The 25,853-nt window shown below is 39.1% G+C and overlaps 1 protein-coding gene across 4 annotated transcripts in view; it reads right to left on the bottom strand.

The window, feature by feature from the left end:
- Positions 1 to 638: 638 nt before the first annotated feature.
- Positions 639 to 25,853, bottom strand: part of LOC126072033 (zinc finger protein OZF-like) — a 45,485-nt gene continuing 20,270 nt past the window's right edge. For 3 of the 4 annotated variants that reach the window (XM_049876644.1, XM_049876643.1, XM_049876645.1), the window contains exons 3-5: positions 7,747 to 7,870; positions 6,378 to 6,504; positions 639 to 6,013 (exon numbers count right to left, since the gene is read on the bottom strand). In XM_049876644.1, the coding sequence (XP_049732601.1) occupies positions 4,471 to 6,013; positions 6,378 to 6,504; positions 7,747 to 7,870 (1,794 nt within the window). In that variant the 3' untranslated portion in view covers positions 639 to 4,470. Of the gene's footprint in view, positions 6,014 to 6,377; positions 6,505 to 7,746; positions 8,673 to 25,853 lie in introns of those variants that run through there. The other variant, XM_049876646.1, reaches the window with a different exon arrangement.

The raw sequence follows: 25,853 nt of genomic DNA, 5'->3' as shown, positions 1-25,853 counted from the left end.
TCGTAGCAAAATGAAATAGCCAAGAACAATTTCCTGTGTAGATATTATAGCATCTTTGCAAAATAATCTATTATTGAAAGATCTGAGTAATGTTAAAACCAGATGACTTACAAAAAAATCTAGCTTTAATTATTTATTTGCCTTTTAGGAACATTACATTTAAATGCAATACCTGTTGGCCTTGTTGATTCTGACTCATAGCAACTCTATATTGCATTAGACTTTAGTTTTGTTTGGAAACCCTGGTGGCGTAGTAGTTAAGTGCTACAGCTGCTAACCAAAGGGTCGGCAGTTTGAATCCGCCAGACCCTTCTTGGAAACTCTATGGGGCAGTTCTCCTCTGTCCTATAGGGTCACTATGAGTCGGAATCGACTCGGTGGCACTGGGTTTGGTTTTTGGTTTTAGTTTTCTTTAGTACCTATGATTAAAAAAAATATGTTAATAGCTTATATTTACTTAAGAAAAGCTTCATAATGTAAAAGTATTAATTAAAAATAATATAATAAGGCAACTTCAAAGGCTATAAGCGTTAGGCAGGGGGTAACAACATCTAGCAAAGACATTAAAAAATTAACAATGTAAAGGGAAATTTCTTGACTTAGAGAAAAGGGAATTTAAATGCAATCCTGTAAGAATTACCTATACCAGTAGGAACAGGAACCCAAAGACTTTAATAGCCTGCATATGCATGGCAAAGAAAGTACTGGACATAAATCAGAAAGCAACACATGGCAAAGTACTAATTTACTAATTCCAGTTGAAAAAATAATGTTATTTTAAAATCTCTAAGTATCAGACAAAGAGCAGCTACTTCAGGGATTTCCACAGACTATACCTTACTAAGGAAGAATTTCAACTTGTGGAAGAATAATCAAGATAAATAAGAAAGTAAAGATTATAAAGCGTAGTCCAAAAAATCTCATTTGCCTGCACGAAATCTCATTCCATGGTCTTGGGTAGAGCTGTCTGCTTCTGTCATGGTAGTCTCCTTCAGTTTATTAGGGTAGGTGAATTTATGTTTGAGTCATTTTGTTGGCTGGACAATCCAAACAGGAACTACAGTCTTCTTTAAGTGGGAGGGGTATATGCAAGTCTTAACTCCCTGTAATTTAGCAGCACAAAGATTCGTAAGGAAAACTATGTACAGTCTTTTCCAATGAGACTCTAGGGAATCTTTTAGCTAATGTCCTTTTTTAGTATACATAGTCCTCTGGAAAAATATCAGACAGATTTTGGGTTTTTGACTTTGGTTGTTAGGCTTCTTCAACATGTGAAAGTATTCCTTAGAGTGCTGGATTAAGGACTGACAATATTTAACAATATTAAAGTCGGTATGAGCAACATAAAAGAGGGTCATGTGGTTTAGAAGAATTACTTTTTATCAGGGTCATTTCAGTATTATTTCCTGGAGTTCATAGGTGGCATTATCTAAACCATTATAGCATCTTTTAATCTATATTCTGTAACCAGCATAATAAGACTAGTTATTGAAATAACTGATTTTTACACTAAAATAGGGAAAGGGAAATAATTTTTTTTAATGTTTAAAAATTAGAACATTGAACATCAGTAATATTCTCATAAAAACCTATGGTAATTCTTTTAGTTTACTCAGTCTCATGTACCTAATCTTGGTTCCATGTTATCCTAGGTTAGCAGCAACCTGAAGAACATAAGTTTCTACACGACTCCTAAAAATCCCTCTTCAGTCCAATAGCATCCATGTCTGAAATACTATAGTCCTTTTTATAAGTTTATATAGTCTATTTTACGTTGAACCATCATGTTCAAATGTTCTCAGCAAGTCAGCAAAGTAAAACTTATCCATAGATGACAAAACTTAACAAGGCCACAATTATAATACCACTTCTTAAAAGCTATAGATACAAACAGAAAGTAGTCTAACAACGTAACCTCCCGACCATGGCTGATTATTGGCAATTATGGGAGACTGATGTGGTTAACATCAGTAGCTGGCATGCGATACGACACCGCTGAGGTAGGCACATCAGGTGGAGCGGCAGTCGCCAGTCTAGTTCAGCCCAGTAATTAATCGCAGCCTCAGCTCCTGGCACTCCCGGAACTAGAGGATTACCAAAAGTAGGATTCTGTCTCAAAATGCAGGCTCTGGGCCTGTGCTGGACAGAAGTTTCATTACTGCTAGGTCATGCTGTGGGTCCATGAGGAGCCCTCCTTTCGTGCAAACCCTGCTTTTCACAGCACCTCTTATGTGGGGCATTTTTGTGAGATGGTGAGAATTTGGGTTAAAACTTCCTGAGCAGTTTTCTCATCAATAAACCAGGGACCATAACAACTGTGGAGGACAAATGACAGAAGTAATGAAAAAAAACCTCAGTATAGCACTACACATACAATATAATTGATATTCTCTAAATAAACTCTGGAAACCCTGGTGGCATAATGGTTAAGAGGTTGGCTGCTAACCAAAAGGCCCGGAGTTCAAATCCACCAGGCACTCCCTGGAAACTCTATGGGGCAGTTCTACTCAGTCCTATAGCGTTGCTATGAGTGTGAATCAACTCAAAGGCAATGGGTTTGGTTTTTCAAGCAAACACAGCTTTGCATACAAAGAAGACTAAAAGGAATTACCCAAAACAGCATAAGTAGTGGGATATTGAGTGATTTTTCAGTTTTCCTTATAATTTCCCACTGAAATCAAATATTCTACAAAGAGAACATACTGCATTATAATGTGAAAAACTATAAAAACTTTAGAAATATAGTTGATAAAAAGAAAACACATTTCAAGGCAGCAAAGGGTGATGAAATTTTATAATAATCTGTATGTAAGAGAACCAAAATAACATTTTGATACTCATCCAAAGTCATGTGATACCACCAAAAGGTCACTTGGCTTACAGTCAGAGTCTCTGCATGTGAGGTCTCATAGGGGTCCTAACAGAAGAGACAGTGAAAAATTCCCTCATCTTTTACATTCATAGAATCAATCCACAGTTTAATATCTCACATGTTTTCTAAGAATTCCAAAACATTTGTAGATGTTTCCATATTCTTTACATATACATGATTTTTCAGAAGTTTTTCTCACATATTTCTCGGTGTTGTTAGGTGCCATCGAGTCGGTTCCAACTTATAGTGACCCTATGTACAACAGAACAAAACACTGCCTAGTCCTGTACCATCCTCACAATTGTTGTTATGCTTGAGCCCACTGTTTCAGCCACTGAGTCAATCCATCTCATTGAGGGTCTCCCTCTTTTTTGCTCACCCTCTACTTTACCTAGCATGATGTCCATCTCCAGGTATTGGCCCCTCCTAATAACATGTCCAAAGGAAGTGAGAGGAAGTCTAGACATCCTTTCTTCTAATGAGCATTCTGGCTGTACTTCTTCCAACACAGATTTGTTTATTCTTCTAGCAGCCGATAGCAAATTCAATACTCTTTGTCAACACCATAGTTCGAAGGCGTCAATTCTTCTTCCGTCTTCCTTACTCACTGTCCATCTTTCGCATACATATGAGACGACTGAAAACACCATGGCTCGGGTCAGGTGAACCTTAGTCCTTAAAATGACATCTTTGCTTTTCAACACTTTAAAGAGATCTTCTGCTGATTTGCCCAATGCAATGCGTCATTTGATTTCTTGATTGCTGCTTCATGAGTGCTGACTGTAGATACAAGTAAAATGAAATCCTTGACAACTCACATTTTTAGCAGAAGTAATTAGTGAATACTTTTCCATATGCATGAATCCTCACAGCTTGGAGAGTACAAGGGGAAAAGCAAAAAAACTTTTCCATATCACATTCTTTACACTACATGGTTTTTCTCCCATGTGTCCTCCTTCAAGTTTTTTAAAGGCATTACCAAAACCTTTCCAACCTTACTTATACATATATTGTTTCTGAAAACCCTGGTGGCGTAGTGGTTAAGTGCTATGGCTGCTAACCAAAGGGTCGGCAGTTCGAATCTGCCAGGGGCTCCTTGGAAACTCTATGGGGCAGTTCCACTCTGTCCCACAGGGTTGCTATGAGTTGGAATCGACTCGATGGCACTGGGTTTGGTTTTTGGTATATTGTTTCTAGGGTACCTTCTCACGTTATCAAAAGGGTGAACGAAAACCGAAGAGTTCCCCTCATTCTTTAAGTACATAAGGCCTTTCTCCACTACGAGTTCTTACAATTTTACTGAGGAATGAGGAATAACTAAAGGCTTTCTCACACTCCTTACATTCATAACGCTTCTATCCACTGTGAGCCCTGTTTAGTGAAGCATGAGGAATAACTAGATTTTACACATTCTTTACATACATAAATTTCTTGCCATTAAGACTTCTTTTGAAATTCTTGAGGTAAGAAGAAATAACAAAGACTTTCCCACATTCCTTACATTCATAAGGCTTCTCTCCCCTGTTAACTATTCTTATATGGTTAGTGAGATATGAGGACTAAGGCGTTCTGTAATTCTTTATACCGATAAGGCCTCTCTATACCATGAACTCATCTATGCTTAGTGAGCGATGAGGACCAACTAAAGGCTTTCCCATATTCCTATCATAAAGCCTATTTCCATTGTGAGTTCTAGCATGTTTATGGAGGGATGAGGAAGAACTAAAGGCTTTCCCACATGCCTGACATTCATAAGGTCTCTCTCCACTGTGAGTTCTTCTATGTCTAGTGAGGGATGAGTAATCACTAAAGGATTTCCCACATTCCTTACATGCATAAGGCCTGTCTCCACTGTGCGTTCTTATATGGCTAGTGAGATGTGAAGACTGACTAAAGGTTTTCCCACATTCCTTACATTTATATGGCCTGTCTCCATTGTGCGTTCTTATATGGCTAGTGAGGTGTGAAGACTGACTAAAGGTTTTCCCACATTCCTTACATTCATAAGGTCTGTCTCCACTGTGAGTTCTGATATGGCTAATGAGGTGTGAGGACTGACTAAAAGCTTTCCCACATATCTTACATTCATAAGGCCGGTCTCCACTGTGAGCTCTTTGATGTCTAGTGAGTTGTGAACACTGACTAAAGGCTTTCCCACATTCCTTACATTCATAAGGCTTCTCTCCACTGTGAGAACTTATGTGTCTACTGAGGTATGAAACCTGACTAAAGGTTTTCCCACATTCTTTACATTCGTAAGGCCTCTCTCCACTGTGAGTTCTTATATGTTTACGGAAGGATGAGGAAGAACTAAATGCTTTCCCACATTCTTTACATTCATAAGGCCTCTCTCCACTGTGAGTTCGTATATGTGTTGCGAGGAATGAGGAACGAGTAAAGGCTTTCCCACATTCCTTACATTCATAAGGCCTCTCTCCACTGTGAGTTCGTATATGTGTAGCAAGGAATGAGGAACGACTAAAGGCTTTCCCACATTCCTTACATTCATAAGGCCTCTCTCCACTGTGAGTTCTTATATGTCTAGTGAGGTTTGAGAGATAGCTAAAAGCTTTCCTACAGTCCTTACACTCATAAGGCTTCTCTCCACTGTGAACTCTTATGTGTCTAGTGAGATCTGAAACCTGACTAAATGCTTTCCCACACTCCTTACATTCGTAAGGCCTCTCGCCACTGTGAGCTCTGACATGTTTATTGAAGGATGAGGAAGAACTAAAGGCTTTCCCACATTCCTTACATTCATAAGGCTTCTCTCCATTGAGAGTTCTTATATGTTCAGTGAGGAGTGAGGAACAACTACAGGGTTTCCCATAATCCTTACATTTACAAGGTTTCTCTCTTACGAAAGGTTTTAGGTAAGAGGGACAACTGCAGTCTTCTTCACGTTCATTACAATGATAAGGTTTGTATCCAGTGTGAGATCCAATGTGATGCTCAAACGATGAATGATCCATGATAACTTTTCCACACTCAAGGCACTCAGAAGGACTTAGTCCAGCATGAGTTCTTTTGAGGCTAGCAAGATTTCCAATCCAGCTGGAAGTTGTTCTACACTGATTTACTTCTCTACTTTTCTTTACTCTACCTTCTTTACTTTCATGGAGGTTCTCTACTGTAATTATTCTGTAAAAAACAGGAAACGTTGTTAGAATTAAATTTGTTACCATTTCACAATGACCATACAGAGTGAATATATGTTTTCTGCCATGTGTTGTCTCATATTGTTGTATAGGCTGAATCATCTCACAGAGGGGGTTAACATTATTGTCATAATATTTCTAAACAGAGCTTTCTGATAATTATGTACAACTGAAATATGTTCCAAATACTCAATTATCTGATTCACATTTATGGAAATACTGTGTTGTGAAAATTACGTGAACACACCATTTTAGAGCTATTTTTATACATACACATGTACACACACACAAATGTCACGACACCTTAAGACGTCCTAAGGCACTGCTCACTGAGATGTAATACTCACCTCACATTCTCTCCCTGGTTGTTGTGCTGACATTCAATGCCATGGAATACACAGATTTCTCCTAATATGGAGAACCAGGAGTCATCCGTCATGGATAACTTTTGTTCGTTATTATCCTGTTGAAAAACTGACCCAGTGATTTTTAGTGGAGTTCCACAATAGGAAAAAAAACAGCAAGGACATTTTGGAGGAACAAAGTATGTGTGAAGAAAGAAAGACTTTGAGGCATTTGGCTGTTACACAGCTTTGGCAATGGTCAAAAGGGTACGGAATTTACTAAGAAATAATTGAGAGTGATGATAACATAAACCCAGTGCCGTCGAGTCGATTCTGACTCATAGCGACCCTATAGGACAGAGTAGATGGTAACATAAGTAAGGGGTAATTAACATAAGTAAGGAGTAATTAGGAGAGCAAAATAAAAAAGTATTGCAAACAATGCGTGTGTGGAAAGGTAATATTAAAAGACGAAATGGGGAGGTCTTTTTCCATAAATATAGAAGGCATGAAAGAGCACTGATGAAAAATCAAGTAAGCTCGAGTACATGTGTAATTTCTGCCTCCTAAAGCCAAAAGAAATTATTTCAAGTTGATGTCTTCAAATGTAATTCCATCCTCACAGGGCTTCAGAGGATTCTTGCTTTCTTGGTGCTCCACAACACTACAGCCAGGATAAGTTATCTGACCACTCTCTTAAGGCCTTTCCCTTGCTTCTCAGTGAGAAAATTTAGTGTAGTTCATACGGGGCTCATAGAGATAGATCATGAGGGAGGACAGGCAAGCATGTTTCCCTGACACTGCATCAATACTTTTGTCTCCATGATTTCTATAGATGAACAGGTGTGAGTTTATCTACAGCAAAATCATCAAGTCTGTAATAAACATGGTAAAATGCTAACAAGATACTAAACCACAAATCTCTTTGCCTCAAAGTGATCCCTGAAGTCAATGCTCACACACAACACTTAAAGAGCCTCAAGGGATTTTAACCACAAGAAAAATAGTTATTTTAATACATGGAGGTTTAGTGGCTCAGTGGTTAAGAGCTCAGCTGTTAACCAAAAGGTCAGCAGTTCATATCCACCAGCCACTCCTTGGAAACCCTAATGAGGTAGTTCTACTCTGTCCTGTAGGGCTGCTAAGAGTCAGAATCGGCTCAGTGACAATGGGTTTGGTTGGTTTTTTTAATACATAGATTTTTACTTTCATGGGGAAACCACTAGAGTCCATGTCCCATGACGGCAGTGAAAACACCTGTCACGTTTGCCAATGTCTTCCAATTCTTCAACCCAAATCCTATACAAAGGTCAAAGAGTACAATATATTTATTCATAAAAGATGTAAATAAGAAAAATGAAGCCAAGCTTACCTGAGTCCAGGTGCCTGAAGGTTTCCATCATCACATCTCTGTAGAGTTTCCTCTGAGAAATATCCAGCAAAGCCCACTCTTCCTGGGTAAAGTCCACGGCCACATCCTCAAAGACCACTGAGTTCTAAAAGATCACACATATTCTGGATCAGCAAGGTACCATCTTTCCCAATGTGTGCAAAAGGATGGCTGAGGCTGACAGTCCTGGGGAACTGAGATTTCACAGGGAGGTCACACAAGGTTTTGTGTTTTACTATAAACTTTGCCAATCAGCCTCATCCCTTTGCTGTCTACATTTACCTCCTGACTGGTGTCATTCTATCTCATAGGTTTAACAATATTTGTAACACAGTGAGCTTATCTCTGCACAGTTTGACTATGACCATTTCCAGTCTTATTCCTCTTTATATTTATGGTTCAGAACAGCCAGAACATGTAACAAATAAAAGGTTTATTTCCACAATCAGACCATCATTTCTTTGTGGAGGAAAAAAAAAAATTTCGCCTCCTTCCATAACACCCGCCAGAACACACAATAAAACATAAAGCACTGGTGAAACAAGGCTGAGATATTAATAACTAGAAAATGCCAAAGATCTGGCAGCTTTTCCCATTGATTGAATAGATAAAGTAAGCATCAGAACCAGACTCAGATATGGCAGAGATTTTGGAATTACCAGACTGGGAATTTAAAGCAATAAACAACACCTAACAACAAAATGACTCCTATAAAAAGACTTCCAATGTGAAAAGTAAACTATATGCGAGAACAGATGGGTAATGTGAGCAGAGAGATGGAAACTCTTTAGGGATCACCAATAAGTTGAACACAGGCAAGGAAAAAATCTGTGAGCTTTAAGATAGGTCAAATAGAAACCTGCAATTGAAATACAAAGAAAAAAGAATGAAGAAACAAAGAAAAGAATATTCAAGAATTGTGAACCAAAAAATGTAACATATGTGCAACGACAATACCAGGAGAAGAGAGGACTATTTGAATAATGGCTGAGAATTTTACAAAATTAATGACAGACTCCAAGCCACAGATGCAGAAGTTCAGAGAATCATAATTGCTCTAAACTTTTAACTGGTTCCAAAGTTGGTTCTGCCATTTTCTGCTTTTTTTTTTTTCTTTTGGTGTTTTCTGGCAGACAAAGCATGTCTGACCTCTGTCTCTTTTCTCTCCATATCTTTAGTTTTAAGATTTCTGTCTTTATGTATAAAATGGATTTCTTGTAGATCAAATATTTTGTGTTTTAATTGTTTTATTTAGATAGTGATCAGTGACATATAGTTGTATTAACTGACTATATTTGTTACTCTTCATTTCTTTTTTGTCTTCCACTCTTTTCTGCCTTCTCTTGTTTTAACTGAGCATCTTATGTGATTCTATTTTCTCTCCACATTTAGCATATGTGAACACAAAGGAGCCCTGGTGGTGCAGTGGTTAAGCGGTTGGCTGTAACTGAAAGAAATGTCAGCAGTTCAAACCCACAGCTGTTCTGTGGGAGAAAGAGGTGGTAGCCTGCTGCCATAAAGGTTACAGCCTTGGAAACTTTACGGGGCAGTTCTACCATGTCCTAAAGTGTTGCTATGAGTCTGAATCGTCTCGATAGCACAAAACAACAACAACATGCAAACAGAGAGCTAAGAAAAAGGTGACTTCGAAATGGTAGGACAGCTTTATGGAATGTTCTACTTGCCCATGCCTCAGCTGCTCCCTGGTTAGGTGGTAGTTTTATATTGGTAGCAACCTGCAGTCCCAGAGAAGGCTAGAGAGAGTGAGGGAAATGAAAACATGGACAAAGAACTAAAGAAAAACCACGTATTAACAAAACGAGGGGTCCCTGGATGGCAAAAAGGTTAAGCACTCAACTGCTCACTGAAAGGCTGGCAGTTCAAACCCAGCCAGAGGCACCTCGAAAAGCAGGTCTGGCAATCTGCTTCCAAAAGCCCACGGCACTGAAAACCCTGTAGCACAGTTCTACTGCACATGCAGGATCAACATTAGTTGAAATCAACTTGACAGCAACAAACAAGAAAATAAGAATATCAGCAGAGATATGAATTATGAAAAAGAGCAAATTTTAGAACTGTAAACTACAATACTTAAAATGAAAATCCACTAGAGGAGTTGAATAACATATCTCAGTAGAAGGAAGGAAGAATCATTGAATGTATATACGGGACAATTGAAATTATTGTATGAAGAGCCAAAAGAAAAAAGAAATGAAGAAAAGTGAACAGAGCCAGAGGGATGTGTGGGACATCAAGTAGGCCAACACATCCATTACAGGTGTACCCAAAGGAAAAGCACAAGAGAAAGGGGCAAAAGAATATTTGTAGAAATAATGGCTGGAATGGTCCCAAACTTGAAGACATGAATCTGCATATCCAAAAGCTCAATTAATTTCAAGAAGGAATAACTCAAAGACAACAACACTGAGAGAAATTATAATCAAACTGTCAAAAGACAAAGAGAGAATCTTGAAAAAAGCAAAAGCGACCCACAAGGAATCCTCAATCAAATTAATAGAAATCATGCAGATCAGAAGGCAGCAGAATGACATATTTACAATGCTGAAAACAAAAACAAAACTATTAACCAAGAATTTTATATCTGCCAAAATTGTTCTTCATGAATGAGGGTGAAATTAAAACATATCTAGATAAACAAAAGCTGAGGGAGTCAGTTACCACTAGAATAGACTTGTCTTTCAAGAAATGCTAAAGGGAGCCCTTCAGGCTGAAAGTTAAAAACAAACAAAAACCACTGAATAGTACTGCAAAGCTGTATAATGAAATAAATATCTTCAGTAAAGGCAATTTAAATGTACAAATATAAAAGGCAGTAATATTGTATTTTAGATTGGTATCTACTTTCTATGTCATACCCAGTAAAAACCCAGTGCCGTCGAGTCGATTCCAACTCACAGCGAATATGATTTAAATGAACAATGCACAAAAGTGTTTATAAATTTGTGTTATTGGGGACACAATGAATAAAGATGTAATTTGTGAAAACAAAACTTAAGGCTGGGAGAAAGAGCTATGTAGAACCAAAGTTTTTGTATGCTATTAAAGCTAAAAGGGTAACAATTTAATTTCAATTGTTATAAATCCAGGATGTTAAAGGTAATCCCCATGGTAAGCATAAACAAAATAACAAAAGAAAAACATATTCAAGAGGAAATGAGAAGGGAAACAAAACAAACAATGACAGAACTGAATGGGGAAATATGGTTCTACATTCAGAGCTTACACAAAAATCCTCACAACTAGACCAATGAGCAACATCATGATAAATGGAGAAAAGATTGAAGTTGTCAAGGACTTCATTTTTCTTGGATCCACAATCAACACCCATGGAAGCAGCAGTCAGGAAATCAAATGAAGTATTGCAATGGGCAAATCTACTGCAAAGGACCTCTTTAAAGTGTTAAAAAGCAAGGATGTCACCCTGAAGACTAAGGTATACCTGACTTGAGCCATGGTGTTTTCAATTGCCTCATATGCATGCAAAAGCTGGACACTGAATAATGAAGATGGAAGAAAAAATGATTCATTTGAATTACAGTGTCGGTGACGAGTACTGGATACACCATGGACGGCCAAAAGAACGAACAAATCTGTATTAGAAGAAGTGCAACCAGAATGCTCCTTAGAAGCAAGGATGGCGAGACTAAGTTGCACATACCTTGGACATGTTATCAGGATAAGTCAGTCCCTGGAGAAGGACATCATGCTTGGTAAAGTAGAGGATGTGTGAAAAAGGGGAAGACCCTCAACGAGATGGACTGACACAGTGGCTGCAACAATGGGCTCAAGCATAACAATGATTTTGAGAATGGTGCAGGACTGGGCAGTCTTTCGTGCTATTGTATGTAGAGTCACCATGAGTCAGAACCAACTCAATGGCACCTACAACATTCAGAGTTAGAGACATTTAATAATGGGCAGAGTATCTAGATATAAGATCAAAAAGAAAATATGAGGATTTGAATAAAAGTGTACATCAGATTTCATGGCCATATATAGAACACTCTACCCTGCAACAGCAGCATATACATTCTTCTCTAGTGTACCTGGATCATTCTTCAAGATAGAACATGTGTTAGGTACAGAAACAAGTCTCAATACACTAAAAAAAAGATTGAAATAATAAACTATATTTTCTCTGACCATAATGAAATGAAAAAATCAGTAACAGAACAAATTTCACAAATATGTGAAAATTGAACAACACATTATTAAGTAACCAATGGGTGATAAAAGAAATCACAAAAGATATTAGAAAATACTTAGAGACAAAAACAAAAGCAAAACTTTGGGGATGAAGTGAAGACAGTGCTCAAAGGAAAATTAATCTATAGAACTAAATATCTATGTTATGGATTGAATTGTGTCCCCCCAAAATGTGTGTCAACTTGGCTAGGCCATGATTCCCAGTGCTGTGTGACTGTCTACTGGTGTGGTTTTTCTAAGTGTTGTAAATCCTAACCTCTATGATGTTAATGAAGCAGGATTGGAGGCAGTTATGTTAATGAGGCAGAACTCAATCTACAAGATTAGCTGTATATTTAGTCTATTTTTTTCGAGATAGAGAAGCAAGCAGAGAGACAGGGGAATCTCATGCCACCAAGAATAAAGTTCCAGGAGGGGAGCATGTCCTTTGGGCCTGAGGTTCCTGCACTGAGAAGCTTCTAGATCAGGGGAAGATTGATTACAAGGGCCTTCCCCCAGAGCCTACTGAGAGAGAAAGCCTTCCCCTGGAGCTGGCGCCCTGGATTTGGACTTCCAGCCTCCTAGACTCTGAGAGAATAAAATTTCTCTTTGTTAAAGCCATCTACTTGTGGTATTTCTTTCACAGCAGCACTAGGTAACTAAAACAACCTACATTACAAAACAGAGCTCTCAACTCAAAAACATAACATCACACCTTGAAGAAATAAAAAAGAAGAGTACACTAAGCCCAAAGCTACCAGGACAGAAATAATAAAGACTACAGTATAGCTAAATGAAATACAGATTAGAGAAACAATCGAGAGGCTCAGTGAAATGAAAACTTGTTTTTTTGAAAAGATCAATAAAATTGACAAATTTTAGACTGCTAGTTTTTTAGCCTGACCAGAGAAGTAGCAAATAACTGAAATAAAGTTATTATAGACACATTTTTTTTATAGACACATTACTATCAATTATACAGAAATAAAAAAAGTTACAAGAGAACACAATGAATAGTTGTACACCAACGAATTAGATAATCTAGATGAAATGGTAGATTAGATTCCTAGAAACTCACAAATTACCTAAATTGACTCAAGAAGAAATAGAAAATTTCAATAGTATAACAAGAGAGTGAATCAGTAATTCACATCATACCAACAATGAAAAGACCAGGACCTGACGGCTTTAATGCTAAATTCCACCAAACATTTAAAGAATTTACATCAAGCCTTCTCAAACTCCTCCAAAAATAGGAGGGAACTATTCCTAACTCATTCTATGAGGTGAACATTACTTTGATAGTAAAGCTAGATACAGGCGTGACCAGAAAAAAAAAAAAAATCTCCCCCATGAATACAAATGCAAAAATACTCAACAAACTATTAGAAAACCAAACCCAACAGCATATTAAATGAATTATGCACCATGACCAAGTGGTGTTTATTACAGAATGCAAGGATAGTTAAACATTAGAAAATCAATGTAATACACAAAGAAAAACCACATGATCATCTCAGTTGATAAAGTATTTCACAAAATCTTATATGCTTCGTTGATTAAAAAACACTCAACATACTGGGAATCAAACGGACATTCCTTGACATGATTAAGAAGCATTCATGAAAAACCCACAGCTAGCATCCTATTCCATAATGAAAAAATGAAAGCTTTCTGCCCTAAGATTAAGAAAAAGACAAGAGTTCCTGTTTTCACCACCACTGCTACTATTCAACATCGTACTTGGACATCACAGCCGGAAAATTAGGCAGAAAAAAAAAAAATTAAAGGAATCCAAATTTGATAGGAAATAAAACGCTCTCTATTTACAGAAAACAATCATGTAGACAGAAGAGCCTTCCCCCCCAAAAAAGAAAATCCAAAAGAAAGCTACTATGCCTAAAAAAAGATTTCAACAAATTTGCAGGGCAGAATACTAACACATAAAAATCAGTTGTGCTTCTGTACAACATTAATCAACAAACTGAAAAGAAAATTAAGAAAATAATTCCATTTAAAATAATACATAAAAAAATAAAATATCCAGGAATAAACTTAACAGAGGAGATGAAAGACTTGTACACTGAAAACTAGAAAACATTTAAAAAAAAAGACCCGACTGAGGGTGAAGCGTCCACAGTTTGACCAAGGTAAATGATGTTACGAAGATGTACACTTAAGAAAAAAGGACCTTTTGGTAATCGCTATGACATACATAACTTTACAACAACAGCAATAACTGGAAAACATACGTGCATGTATATATGTATGTAGGCACACATGTGTATAGGCATGTAAATGTATATGTGTATATACAGGGGTAATGGTTACAGATACAGGTTTCCCTGCTTTCTAAAAGTAGAGCGCTCCTAAGAAACCTCTTGGAAGCCGAAATGGCAAGAAGCGAAGAAACAATTACCGATAATTTATATGGGAAAAAATTTTGAGCATTCACAGACCAGAAAAACAACCTACCAAATCATGCCAAATAATACTAACATCATAAAAGCAGGAAAGATACGATAAATACACAGCCTATATAAAGTGGAAATAATACATGTACACCTACCAATCTGCTCAAGCAATAGACTTGCCATTTTATCCATTGCTGGATACTAACTAAAACAGACCACTTTGCTACTAGCACAACCAATAATAACTTTGGCAGCTTTCAACATTCTTTCTCTCTGAGGATAAACAATACAAATGGTGGACACAGGCAAGTTCAGTGCACGCACAATGTCTGTCTTAATTAACCATCCAGCGCTGTTGTAACAGAAATACCACAAGCGGATGGCTTTAACAAAGAAAAGTTTATTTCCTCACACTAAAGTAGGGTAAAAGTCCAAATTCAGGGCGTCAGCTCCAGGGGCAGGCTTTCTCTCTCTGTTGGCCTTCTCATCAATCTCCTGGACTAGGAGCTTCTCTGCGCAGGGGCCCCAGGTCCCAAGGATGAGCTCTGCTCCTGACACTACTTTCTTGGTGGTATGAGGTGCTTTTGTCTCTCTGCTCACGTCTTTTATATCCCAAGAGATTACCTCAAGACACAATCCAGTCTTGTAGATTGAGTCCTGCCTCACAAACACAACTTGCCGCCCATCCCCCCTCATAAACATCATAAAGGCAGGATTTAAAACATATAGGAAAATCACACAATACCAGGAATCCTGGCCCAGCCAAACTGATACACACATTTTTGGGGGGACGTAATTCAATCCATGACAATGTCTTTATCTCATTTATCATGACTGAAACAATTATGTCCACTTTTACACTAGGCATAATACCCTTACAGCTCTTTTAGGCTTTTCTGATACCTTAGGACACATCTTGCTAACGTATGCATGAGATAAATCGAGATAAAGCACAGATGCGCACAGACACGGTTCAAAGCTACGGTGGCCTGGTGTTGACTGTAGTTCCTGGGGAAGGAGCTTGGCGATGCCACTCTTGCCACTTGGGATGCACACAGCCTCTTTAACGACATGCTGCAAATCAAACACTGAAAGCTATTTTTGTTTTTTAACTTTTTAATCAAAAGCAAAAATCCTCTTTGCATTTCTTTCTGTTAGAAAAAATAGGTACTAATGTAGGTCTTTTCTTAAAAGCAAAATGGAGTAAAAGTGAACTTTTCGAAAAGTGGGAGATACCTGTACTTCTTAGACATAACCAGCCCGATCCCAAACCAAAACCAAACGTGTTGTTGCTGCAGGGTTGATTCCAACTCATAGCAACCAAATACCTCATGAAATTAGTTTTCTGGGTTTGACGGCTTGGGACCACAGTCTTGTGGAGCAACTCAGTTAATTGGCATAATATAGTTCATGAAATTTATGTTCTACATGCTAGTTTGTGAGTAGTGTCTGGGGTTTTAAAAACTCGCGAGTGGCCATCTAAGTTATATCTAAGATATAATTATTGGTCTCTACTCATCTGGAGCAAAAGAGAAAGAAGTAAACCAAAGTATCAAAGAAAAAACTAGTTTATAGGACTAAAAGTCTACACAAAACACAACCTCATCAACTCTGAGACTAGAACTAGATGGTGCCTGACTACTACAAAAGACCATTTTAATCAGGGCCACAATAGATGAATCCTGACAGAATGCAGAAAAATATGGAACAGAGCCTCAAATTCTTAAAAAATCTGGGCTTAGTGTGCCTTTTGAGACTGGAGGACTGCCTGAGACTATTGCCCTGACATACTCTTTAAACCCTGAACCAAAATGAGCTCTAGCTCACCTTGTAGCTAAATAACAGACTGGCTCACAAAATAAAGAATATCAACTGTGAGTAATGTACTGCTTAAAAAAATCATCTATATGAGACCAAACAGTCAGCAATTACTTTAAAACAAAGATGAGAAGGTAAAGGGGCAGGGAAACTAGATTAATGGAAACAGAACAGAACAGAAAAAATGAGAATGTTCATGCATTATGAAGAATGTAGCCTATGCCACTGAACAATTTGTAGAAGCTGTCGAATGGGAACCTAAACTGCTGTGTAAACCTTCACCAAAAATATAATGAAGTATTATTAAAAAAAAAAAAAAATGAACGAAGACCTAAATAAATTCAAAGACATTCTGTCTTCATAGATTGGAAGACTTAGTATTGTTAAGATGTTAGTACAACTCCAAGCAGTTCAACACAAACCCCATTAAAATATCATTGGCCTTTTTGCAAAAATGGATTAGACGACCCTCAAATTACATGGGATTGCAAAGCTTCCCAAATTGCTAAAACGATCCTGAAAAAGAACAAAGTAAAAAACTCACATTTCCTGATTTCAAAACTTACTACAAAGCTACACTAATCAAAGCAGCATTACACTGGTATAAGGATATACACACAAACTACTGCAGGAGGACTGACAGTCCAGAAATAAACCCAACCTAGAGCCAAGTAATTTTCATTTAGGGTACCAACATCATTAAATGGGGAAAGAATAGTCTCCTCAACAAAGGTGCTGAGACAACTGGACTTCCCCATGTACAAGAATGAAGCTGGACACTACCTCACACCATATGAAAGAAAAGAACAACCAGTTACAGCCAAGCCAGTTCCAATTTATGGCGACTTCGTGTGTGTCAGAGTAGAAGTGTGCTCTGTAGGGTTTTCAGTGGCTGTGCTCTTTTGGGATTAGATTGCTTGGTCTTTCTTCTGAGGTGCTCCTAGGTGGATTCCAATGGCCAACGTCTTGATTAGTAGCTGACCACGTAACCACCTGCACCACCCGAGGACTTCGCCGTATACAAAAATTATCTCAAAATAGATCAATGATTTAAATACTTAATTTGGCAGTGGATTCTTTGATATGACACTGAAAGGACAAGCAACCAAGTAAAATATGGACAAATTGCACCTCTTCAAAATTTAAAATTTTGTGCACTAAGGGCCATTATGAGTGACAAGACAACCTTCACAGTGGGAGGAAATATTTGCAAATCAGATCTGAAGGGTTTTAATATCCAGAGTATATAAAGAATTCCTACAACTCAACAACAAAAAGACAACCCATTTAAAAAATGGGCAAATAGCTTAAACAGACATTTACTCAGTGAAGATATATAAATGACCAAAAGGCACAAGAAAAGATGCTCGGCCTCATTAGTCAGTAGGGAAATAGAGGTAAAAACCACAATAAGAAACCACTTCACACCTACTAGAATGGCTATTATAAAAACAAAAACACAAGTATGGTTCCGAATGGGGAGAAACTAGAACCCTCATCCATTGCTAATGGAATGTAAAAGAGTGTATCCACTGGCGAAAACTATTTGGCAATTTCCAAAAAGTTAAGCACTGACCTAGGGATGTGAAGGGAAGTGCCTAGGTGGTAAAAACAATCAAGGTCTCAGCTAATAATCAAAAGGCTGAACCTCAGGAGAAAAGCCTTGTGATCTACTCATAAAACGTAACAGCCACTGAAAACCTCATGGAGCGCAGTTCTACTCTGAACCCACATGGCGGCACTGTCATGGATTAAATTGAGTCCCCCCCAGATGTGTGTCAACTTGGCTAGTCCATGAGTCCCAGGATTGTGTGACTATCCACCATTTTGTCATCTGATGTGATTTTCCTATGTGTTGTATATCTACCCCTACGATGTTAATAAAGGGGGGCTTAGTGGCAGTTATGTTAATGAGGCAGGACTCAATCTACAAGATGAGGTTGTGTCTTAAATCAATCTCTTTTGAGATATAAAAAAGAGAAGCAAGCAGAGAAACAGGGGGCCTCACACCACCAAGAAAGCAGCTCCAAGAGCAGAGCACGTTCTTTGGACCCAGGGTCCCTGCGCTGAGAAGCTCCTAGAGAGTTGGAATAGACTGGAGGGCAAATGGTTTAACTGGTTAGGGATGTGAAGGAGTTATCCAAGGGGATATTTGACAAGGGGTTGTTCCAGAAAGAGAAAACAGGTGAGAAGGTGACAGTGTACCCTGCATGTTGTAGGTACTGGGGCTGCGAACTGAAACAGAACCAAAAACAGAAACCAAAAAAAACAAAACCCAAAATTTTTGCCAGAGTGAAACCACAACCTGAATAGAAAAAAAAAACATGTTTTTCTGAACCTAGACCGAAATAGAAAACCGTTATTTAATTTGTTCTGCTATTTCCGGCTCAACAATAATTTTTCAGTTGTAAACAAGACCATTGGACCGTTTATGTTTGATTTGCGTCTGGAGCCCGTGCGTGCCAACTTTTCTGGCACATGGCTGGTGAGTGCACGGTTCACTGCTTTGGCAAGTGATGTCTCGCAGCCACAGATAAAGATGACGACTGCTGTCACGAGAGACCTTCCCAGGTCAGTTCAGAGTTCGCTATTTCCGCTCCGTGCTTGAGCCCTCTCACGGTAACGCTGGCTGTGCCTACCCAGGGCGTGAGAAATGCTCAGGAGCCGAGAACACTCGTAGTCAGAAACCTGAAAGAGCTGCTTAAACTGCATCGAGCTCTCAACAGTTTTATGTGAAGTGAAATATGTCGGGTGAGTGCAAACATTTTAAACGTCCATTACTCACATTCTTTAAGTGCGGTATTTAAATTCAAGAAATAGAAAATAGTGTATAATTTTTTGACAATTCCATTTTTGTATTCAATCTGAATTTTTTCCTGGTTATCACACATTGCACTTATGTTTAAATTTTGGTATTTATCTCACAAATCAAAATGTTAACAAACATCAGCAACTAGCAAGAAGAAAATGTTTCAATTGTGATACACCATTGTTTCACTGAAAACAATTTGATAGCATCACTGTGAAGTGAGATTTTTCTTCAAAAGGTACTGGATGAATGTACATAAATGTTGTAAAGTAGGGCTTCAAATGAAAGAAATCGGCAAACCCAGTGAATGAAAAACTGAAGTTATTCTGTTTTTTTTCTGAAATACAAGGCTTAAAGCATTTTAATACGTTCTGGTTCTAATTCAGTTCACAAACGTCTTTATGTAGTCTATTCTCTTTATGCTACCAAAATCTAAGCCTTGTTTTTAATGTAATATAATATGGTAGCTGTAAATATGCCCAATGTTAATATTATTTCTTATCCCTTGACTTCTAATATGGGATGAACAAAAGAAAACCCATGTTGAGAATCTTTCAAGTATGAAAAGACTGAAAATAAAAGCACGTGTAAAACTGGCAACACAGATATGGTTGAAGACCATGCAGCGAATTCAGAAAAGGTACCTGAAGGATCACCATACAGACGAATACAATGCAAAGCAGGGTAACAAAGAAGATTGAAGAAAGTGTCAGAAGTGTTCCGAATAAGCAACGAAAAACATTACATGCTGTGCAGGCACGGACCAGTAAAGTGAAATTTACCTCCAAAAATAGAGGGGGCCAAGAGACCGAAGAAAGAGGTGGGAGCTCCAGCGTGGCAGCAAAGGAGTATGTTAGGGAGACTTACATACAAGGTGACTCCTGGGCAGCGGCAGGACCAAAGGAGATAGATCCAAGTGCCCCACAGTGCGAGGGGTGGGATTTTATACGGGTAGCAGACAAAAGTGGCTACGTGGCAGGGACTTACATAGGATGACTTAGCAAACTGTAGTGAACTAGCAGACCACAACCCACCCACAGGAGGCTGCTATTGTTTGGCCTTGCAAAGCCTGTTTTCCCCTCAGTCCAACCCTCGAGGCCAGCTCTTACAAACCTGGCACGTTCCCCCCTTCTTGTGCCACAGTGCGAGACTCATTTTCTCTGTGCAGGAAGAGATATAGAAGTGGGGTTGGCTAGGTGCCATATGGTTCTCGTGGCATGTGCAAGAGACAGAAAGTTACTTTGTGCCCAGAACAGGGGGAAGCTCTGCTGATAAGGAGAAGAAACTGGGCGAGAGAAGGCAACCCAATTCTTATCAGACAATGCTCTAGACCCAAAGCCTTTCCTTAGGCAGCCTGGATGAAAGGCATAAAAGCAGACCATTCCTCTAACAGTACGGCCCTCAACTCCCAGTGGGGCACCAAAAAGAGACCCACAGCAGTACCAAGTCCTGGTATGCCCGTCACCCATTTTGTACATTGAGGTACACGTACATGGTTTGATGCATAACCCTGGTGGGTGTTCTATCTGTGCATCATTTGAGGCAGAATTTAATGAGAATTACCAGTAGGACTGTAGGGTCGCTGTGAGTCGGAATCGACTTGACAGCACTGGGTTTGGTTTTTTTTGGTACCAGTAGGACTGTCCCCAGCAGGCTGATCACGCCTGCTTGGAGGAGAGATTCCAACCAGACAGTCTCGTTGTCATTGTTAAGGTGCCATTGAGCCGGCTCTGGCTCTGACTGCCACGGAACAAAACGCTGCCTGGTCCTGCACCATCCTCATAATCGTTACGCTTGAGCCCACTGTTGTAGCCACTGTGTCAATCCATCTCTTTGAAGGGTCTTCTCCTTTTTCGCTGACCTCTACTTTACCAAGCACGATGTCCTTCTCCAGGGACTGGGCCCTTCTGATAACATGTCCAACGTATGTGAGACGAAGTCTAGCCATCCTTGCTTCTAATGAGCATTCTGGCTGTACGTTTTCCAAGACAGATTCGTTTGTTCATCTAGCAGTACATCGTATATTCAATGTTCTTCACCAGCACCATAACTCAAAGGCATCAATTCTTCTTCAGTCTTCCTTATTCATTGTCCACCTTTCACACACGTATGAGGTAAATGATAATATCATGACCACGGCTGCTACTGCTCTCCTAGCTTGCTTTTCACACTTCTGAAAATACATGTCTGCCCACAACTGGGCTATTCCGCTTGGTGTATTCAGGGCATCTCTGTACTCCGGCCAACTGGGATTTTCCCAGCAGAAGGGCACATGAGCCAGACCTCCCCTCGTGGAGATGCCTCATCCCCACTTGCCATTTCTTCACTCTCCTGGCTTGCTCACCAATTGTTCAGGCATGGATCAGTAATGAGAAATCTGCCTCCAAAAGTGGAGGGTGCTGAGAGAACAAAGAAAAAGGCAGCCAAATTCAGTGTGGCGGCAAAGGAGTATATTAGGGAGAATTACATAAGACATGAATCCTACGTGGCTACAGGACCAAAGCAGATTTCCACACCCTGCAGGGGGAGGGAGGGCAGAGGTTTTACAGGGCTAGTGGACAATAATAGTTACATTCCAGAGACTTATGTAAGGATGACTTAGCATACTATAGCGAACTAGCAGACCACACGAGGCTGCTCATGTTCAGCCCCACAAAGCCTGTTTCCCCTTCAGACAAGTTTGTCATTGAAGGAGGCCTTAGACAAACAAATAAGTATCAATAACACGTGTTGTATTACTCTTTACGGATGGTCGTTTGAGTTAATTGAATATTCAGGATCCCAATAAAATTTTTAATCCAATTATTGCTTTAAGTGGTCAAAAATTTTCAATCAACTCAGAGAATATTAGTGAAATACCTCACTTGTCCTTAAAATTCAGCTCCAAAATTAGCTGTTGTTGTTAGATGCCATTGAGTTGGTTCCAACTCATAGCGACCCTGTGCGTGACAGGACAAAACACTACCCAGTCCTGTAACATCCTCACAATCATTGCTATGCTTAAGCCCATCAGTGCAGTCACTGTGTTGTCAATCCATCTTGTTGAGGGTTTTCCTCTTTTTCCCTGATGCGCTGCTTTACCAAGCATGGCGTCCTTCTTCAAGGACTGATCCCTCTTGCGAACTTGTCCAAGGTATGTGAGACATAATCTTGCCATCCTTGCTTCCAAGGAACTTCCTGGTTGTACTTCTTCCATGACAGATTTGTTCATTCTTTTGGCAGCCCGTGGTAGATTCAATACTCTTTGCTAACACCACAATTCAAAGGTGTCAATTCTTCTTCGGTCTTCTTTATTCATCGTCCAGTTTTCCCATGCATATGAGGTGACTGAAAACACCAAAATTAGTAGTAATCTAGAAAAACAAGTATTTTCTTTGAAAGTGGATGCTGCCAGTAGATTGGGTCAATTCTAGAAATTAAAGCTTAGTTCCTACAAGACGATACATCTGTTGACACTGGGAATGAAAATTAAAATAAAGACACACAGGTATGTATAGAAACACTGTGTATCAAATTTTAGAGAAGTACAACATTGATTTACAATAGATTTATTCTGTAACCACAGATAATGGCTCTAGTATGATTAAATTTGATGATTTGTTCAGAAATGATAGTGCAATAGAATGGCAAATGTCAGAGCAAAATGAGGATTCTGAAGACTCTGACATAGCGTATTCTGACTTTCAGAAATAAATCATCACAGCATGCGGTGAAAGCAACAAGGTTTATAATAAAAAAATTGACCAGTATAAAGTGTGCTGCATGCATACTTCAATTAGTTATTAAAAACTCAATAAAGGATGCTGAACTGGAGCTTTTAGGAGAATGCTGTGAACTCATTCAAATACTTTGTATTCCAACGCTGTCTATCAAGTTTTTGGAAAATAATATAAGGAAACCTGTACTGGATTGCCCAACAAGATTGAACAGTCTGCAGTAGCCTCCAGAACCAGGGAGAAGCGGAGCTGAATCTACAAAAGTTGAGTACAAGCGTTTAATCTACTGTGCTGGGTCAAAAAAACCTCCCCCCCCACCCCAGGAAGTACGTCTGTCCCATTTACTCACCCCTGCCCCACAATGCTCTGATCCCGATACAGCTTCAGCAACTGCCATGCCCCCGGGGCCAGCTTTGGAGAGTGAACAGATTAACAAACAGGAAAAAATGATCTGCTAGCTGCCCTAAGCCAGGAACTCAAAGGAGGCACAGCCCCTTTCATTAGGCACAGGCACAAGGGGTTCACGGACTCTGAATGCCTTTCACCCTTGCCTAGACCGGTGTGGTCCCATTTCAACAGTGTAGGCCCACATTAGCACAGCACAACAGGGTATATACCTGAAGCCTATTTTCAACTGCAACAGCTAAGGGGGAGTGGCGGATTCGTGACATTCGACACCACCCTGCCCACTAAGCTGGGTTCTCACCTACCCACACCAGGGTGAACTGGTGGCTCCATCCAGTCCACCTAGCCACCCACAACAGGGGTCTGACAATAAGTGGTGTCTCCCAGTGATTACAACCAACAGCATTGAGTGCTCAAAGTCTAGTTGCAAAACCCACCCACGTACACGCTCTAGGGAACAGGGACATGCCTTACAACCAGGCCCTCCGGGGCAGCTGTCAGCCCCCTACCTCGCTCAGCACATAATCCCTGCTGCAGCCAGATACCTGAGGCTATTCCAAAAACCCCTACGTAGCCCTGCCTGTCTAGGACTGTAGGTGAGACCCTGCACCACACACTCTGCGACCAACAACTTGGACATCTGAGCTGATTCCACACAAGAAAAGTAAATGGACTCCTGGGCTCACATACCTAGTAACAGCTCTAACCACGTAGTGACAGGACATGAGAGCTTCAAAGACACCAATAATCAAAGTAGCACACACGACCAGCTTATCTGGACATATCAAACAAAACAAGAAGCTAGGACACAGTAAGCAAACATAATATAAATATAATAACTTATGGATGGCTCGGATACGAAAGCTAATAGCAAATCACATAAAGAGGCAGACCATGATGGCTTCTGCAAGCAACCAAAACAAAGACCCAAGAAACCTCCGAAAGAAAAATAAATCCTTGGAATTACCGGAGGTAGAATTCAAAAGATTAACATACAGAGCTCTTCAAGAAATCAGGAAGGATATTAGGCAAAATACAGAACAAGCCAAGGAACACACAAAGAAAAAGAGGAATTTAAGAAGTTTGTACAAGAAAATAATGATAAATTTAACAGGATTTAAGAATCCATAGAGACAACAAACAAATCCAGAAGATTAACAATAAAACTTCAGGATTAGACAATTTCATAGAGAGTCACAGGTGCAGAATTGAGGCAATGGAAGTCAGAATTGGTAAGGTTGAAAATAAAGAACTTGACATCAATTTACTTGAGGAAAAATCAGATGAAATGATTAAAAAAAATGAAGAAACCCTAAGAATTATGTAGGACTCTAACAAGAGGAATAACCTACTGGAGTACCAGAACGGGGCGGGGGGATAACAGAAAATACAGAGAGAATTGTTGAAGATTTGTTGGCAGAAAACTTCCCTGATATTGTGAAAGACGAGAAGATATCTACCCAAGAAGCTCATCGAATCCCACACAGAATAGATCCCAAAAGAAAGTCACCAAGACATATTATAATCAAACTTGTCAAAATAAAGATAAAGGGAGAATTTTAAGAGCAGTTAGGGATAAACAAAGAGTCATCTACAAGGGAGAATAATTATAAAACAAAGCTTGGACTACGCAGCAGAAACCATGCAGGCAAGAAGGCAATGGGATGACATACATAAAGCCCTGGAGGAAAAAGAAACTGCCAACCAAGAATTATATATCCAGCAAAACTGTCTCTCAAATATGATGGCGTAGTTAGGGCATGGAAACCCTGGTGGTGTAGTGGTTAAGTACTACAGCTGCTAACCAAGAGGTTGGCAGTTCAAGTCCGCCAGGCGCTCCTTGGAAACTCTATGGGGCAGTTCTACTCTGACCTATAGGGTCGCTATGAGTCAGAATTGACTCGATGGCAGTGGGTTTTTAATTAGGCATTTCCAGATAAACAGAAGTTACAGGAATCTGTAAAAGCCAAAACAAAATTACAAGAAATACTAAAGGAAGTCCTCTGGTTAGAAAATCGGTAACATCAGATAACAACCCAAGACTAGAAGACAGGACTGAACAACCAGATATAAACCCAGATAGGGTAGAAACAAAAATAAATCAAAACAAAAACACTGAAAATAGGGAAACTGAGACGTCAATATGTAAAAGATGACAACACTAAAAAGAGGGACTAAAAAATGTAGTCATAGATCTTTCATAGGAAAGGAAGTCAAGGCGACATCAAAAAATAAAAGATTAGTTTAAATTTAGAAAAACAAAGGTAAACATGAAAGTAAACACAAAGGAAACTAACAATCCTACACATCAAAGTAAAAAATAAGAAATACATAGACTCACCAACTACAAAATACCAAAAGAAAAATAACTCAGCACAGAAAATTAAGTGGAACAAAAAACTGTCAACAACACACAAAACACAACAAAATGACAGCACTAAACTCATACCTATCAATAATCATGTTGAATGTAAATTACCTAAATGAACCAATAAAGAGACAGAGAGTGGCAGAATGGATTAAAAAAAAAAAAAAAACGGTGCATCAATATGCTGCCTACAAGAGACATACCTTAGATTAAAAGACATGAACTAAAACTCAAAGGATGGAAAAGAATATATCAAAAAAGAGCAGGAGTGGCAAAATTAATCTCTTACAAAATAGACTTTAAAGCAAAGTCTACCACAAATGAGAAGGAAGGACGCTATAAAATGATTAAGG

This window comes from Elephas maximus, chromosome 3 (genome assembly GCF_024166365.1).
Source record: "Elephas maximus indicus isolate mEleMax1 chromosome 3, mEleMax1 primary haplotype, whole genome shotgun sequence".
Lineage (NCBI taxonomy): Eukaryota > Metazoa > Chordata > Mammalia > Proboscidea > Elephantidae > Elephas > Elephas maximus.
Note: the sequence above shows the minus strand (reverse complement) of the source record. Positions and strands in the feature narration are given on the sequence as shown.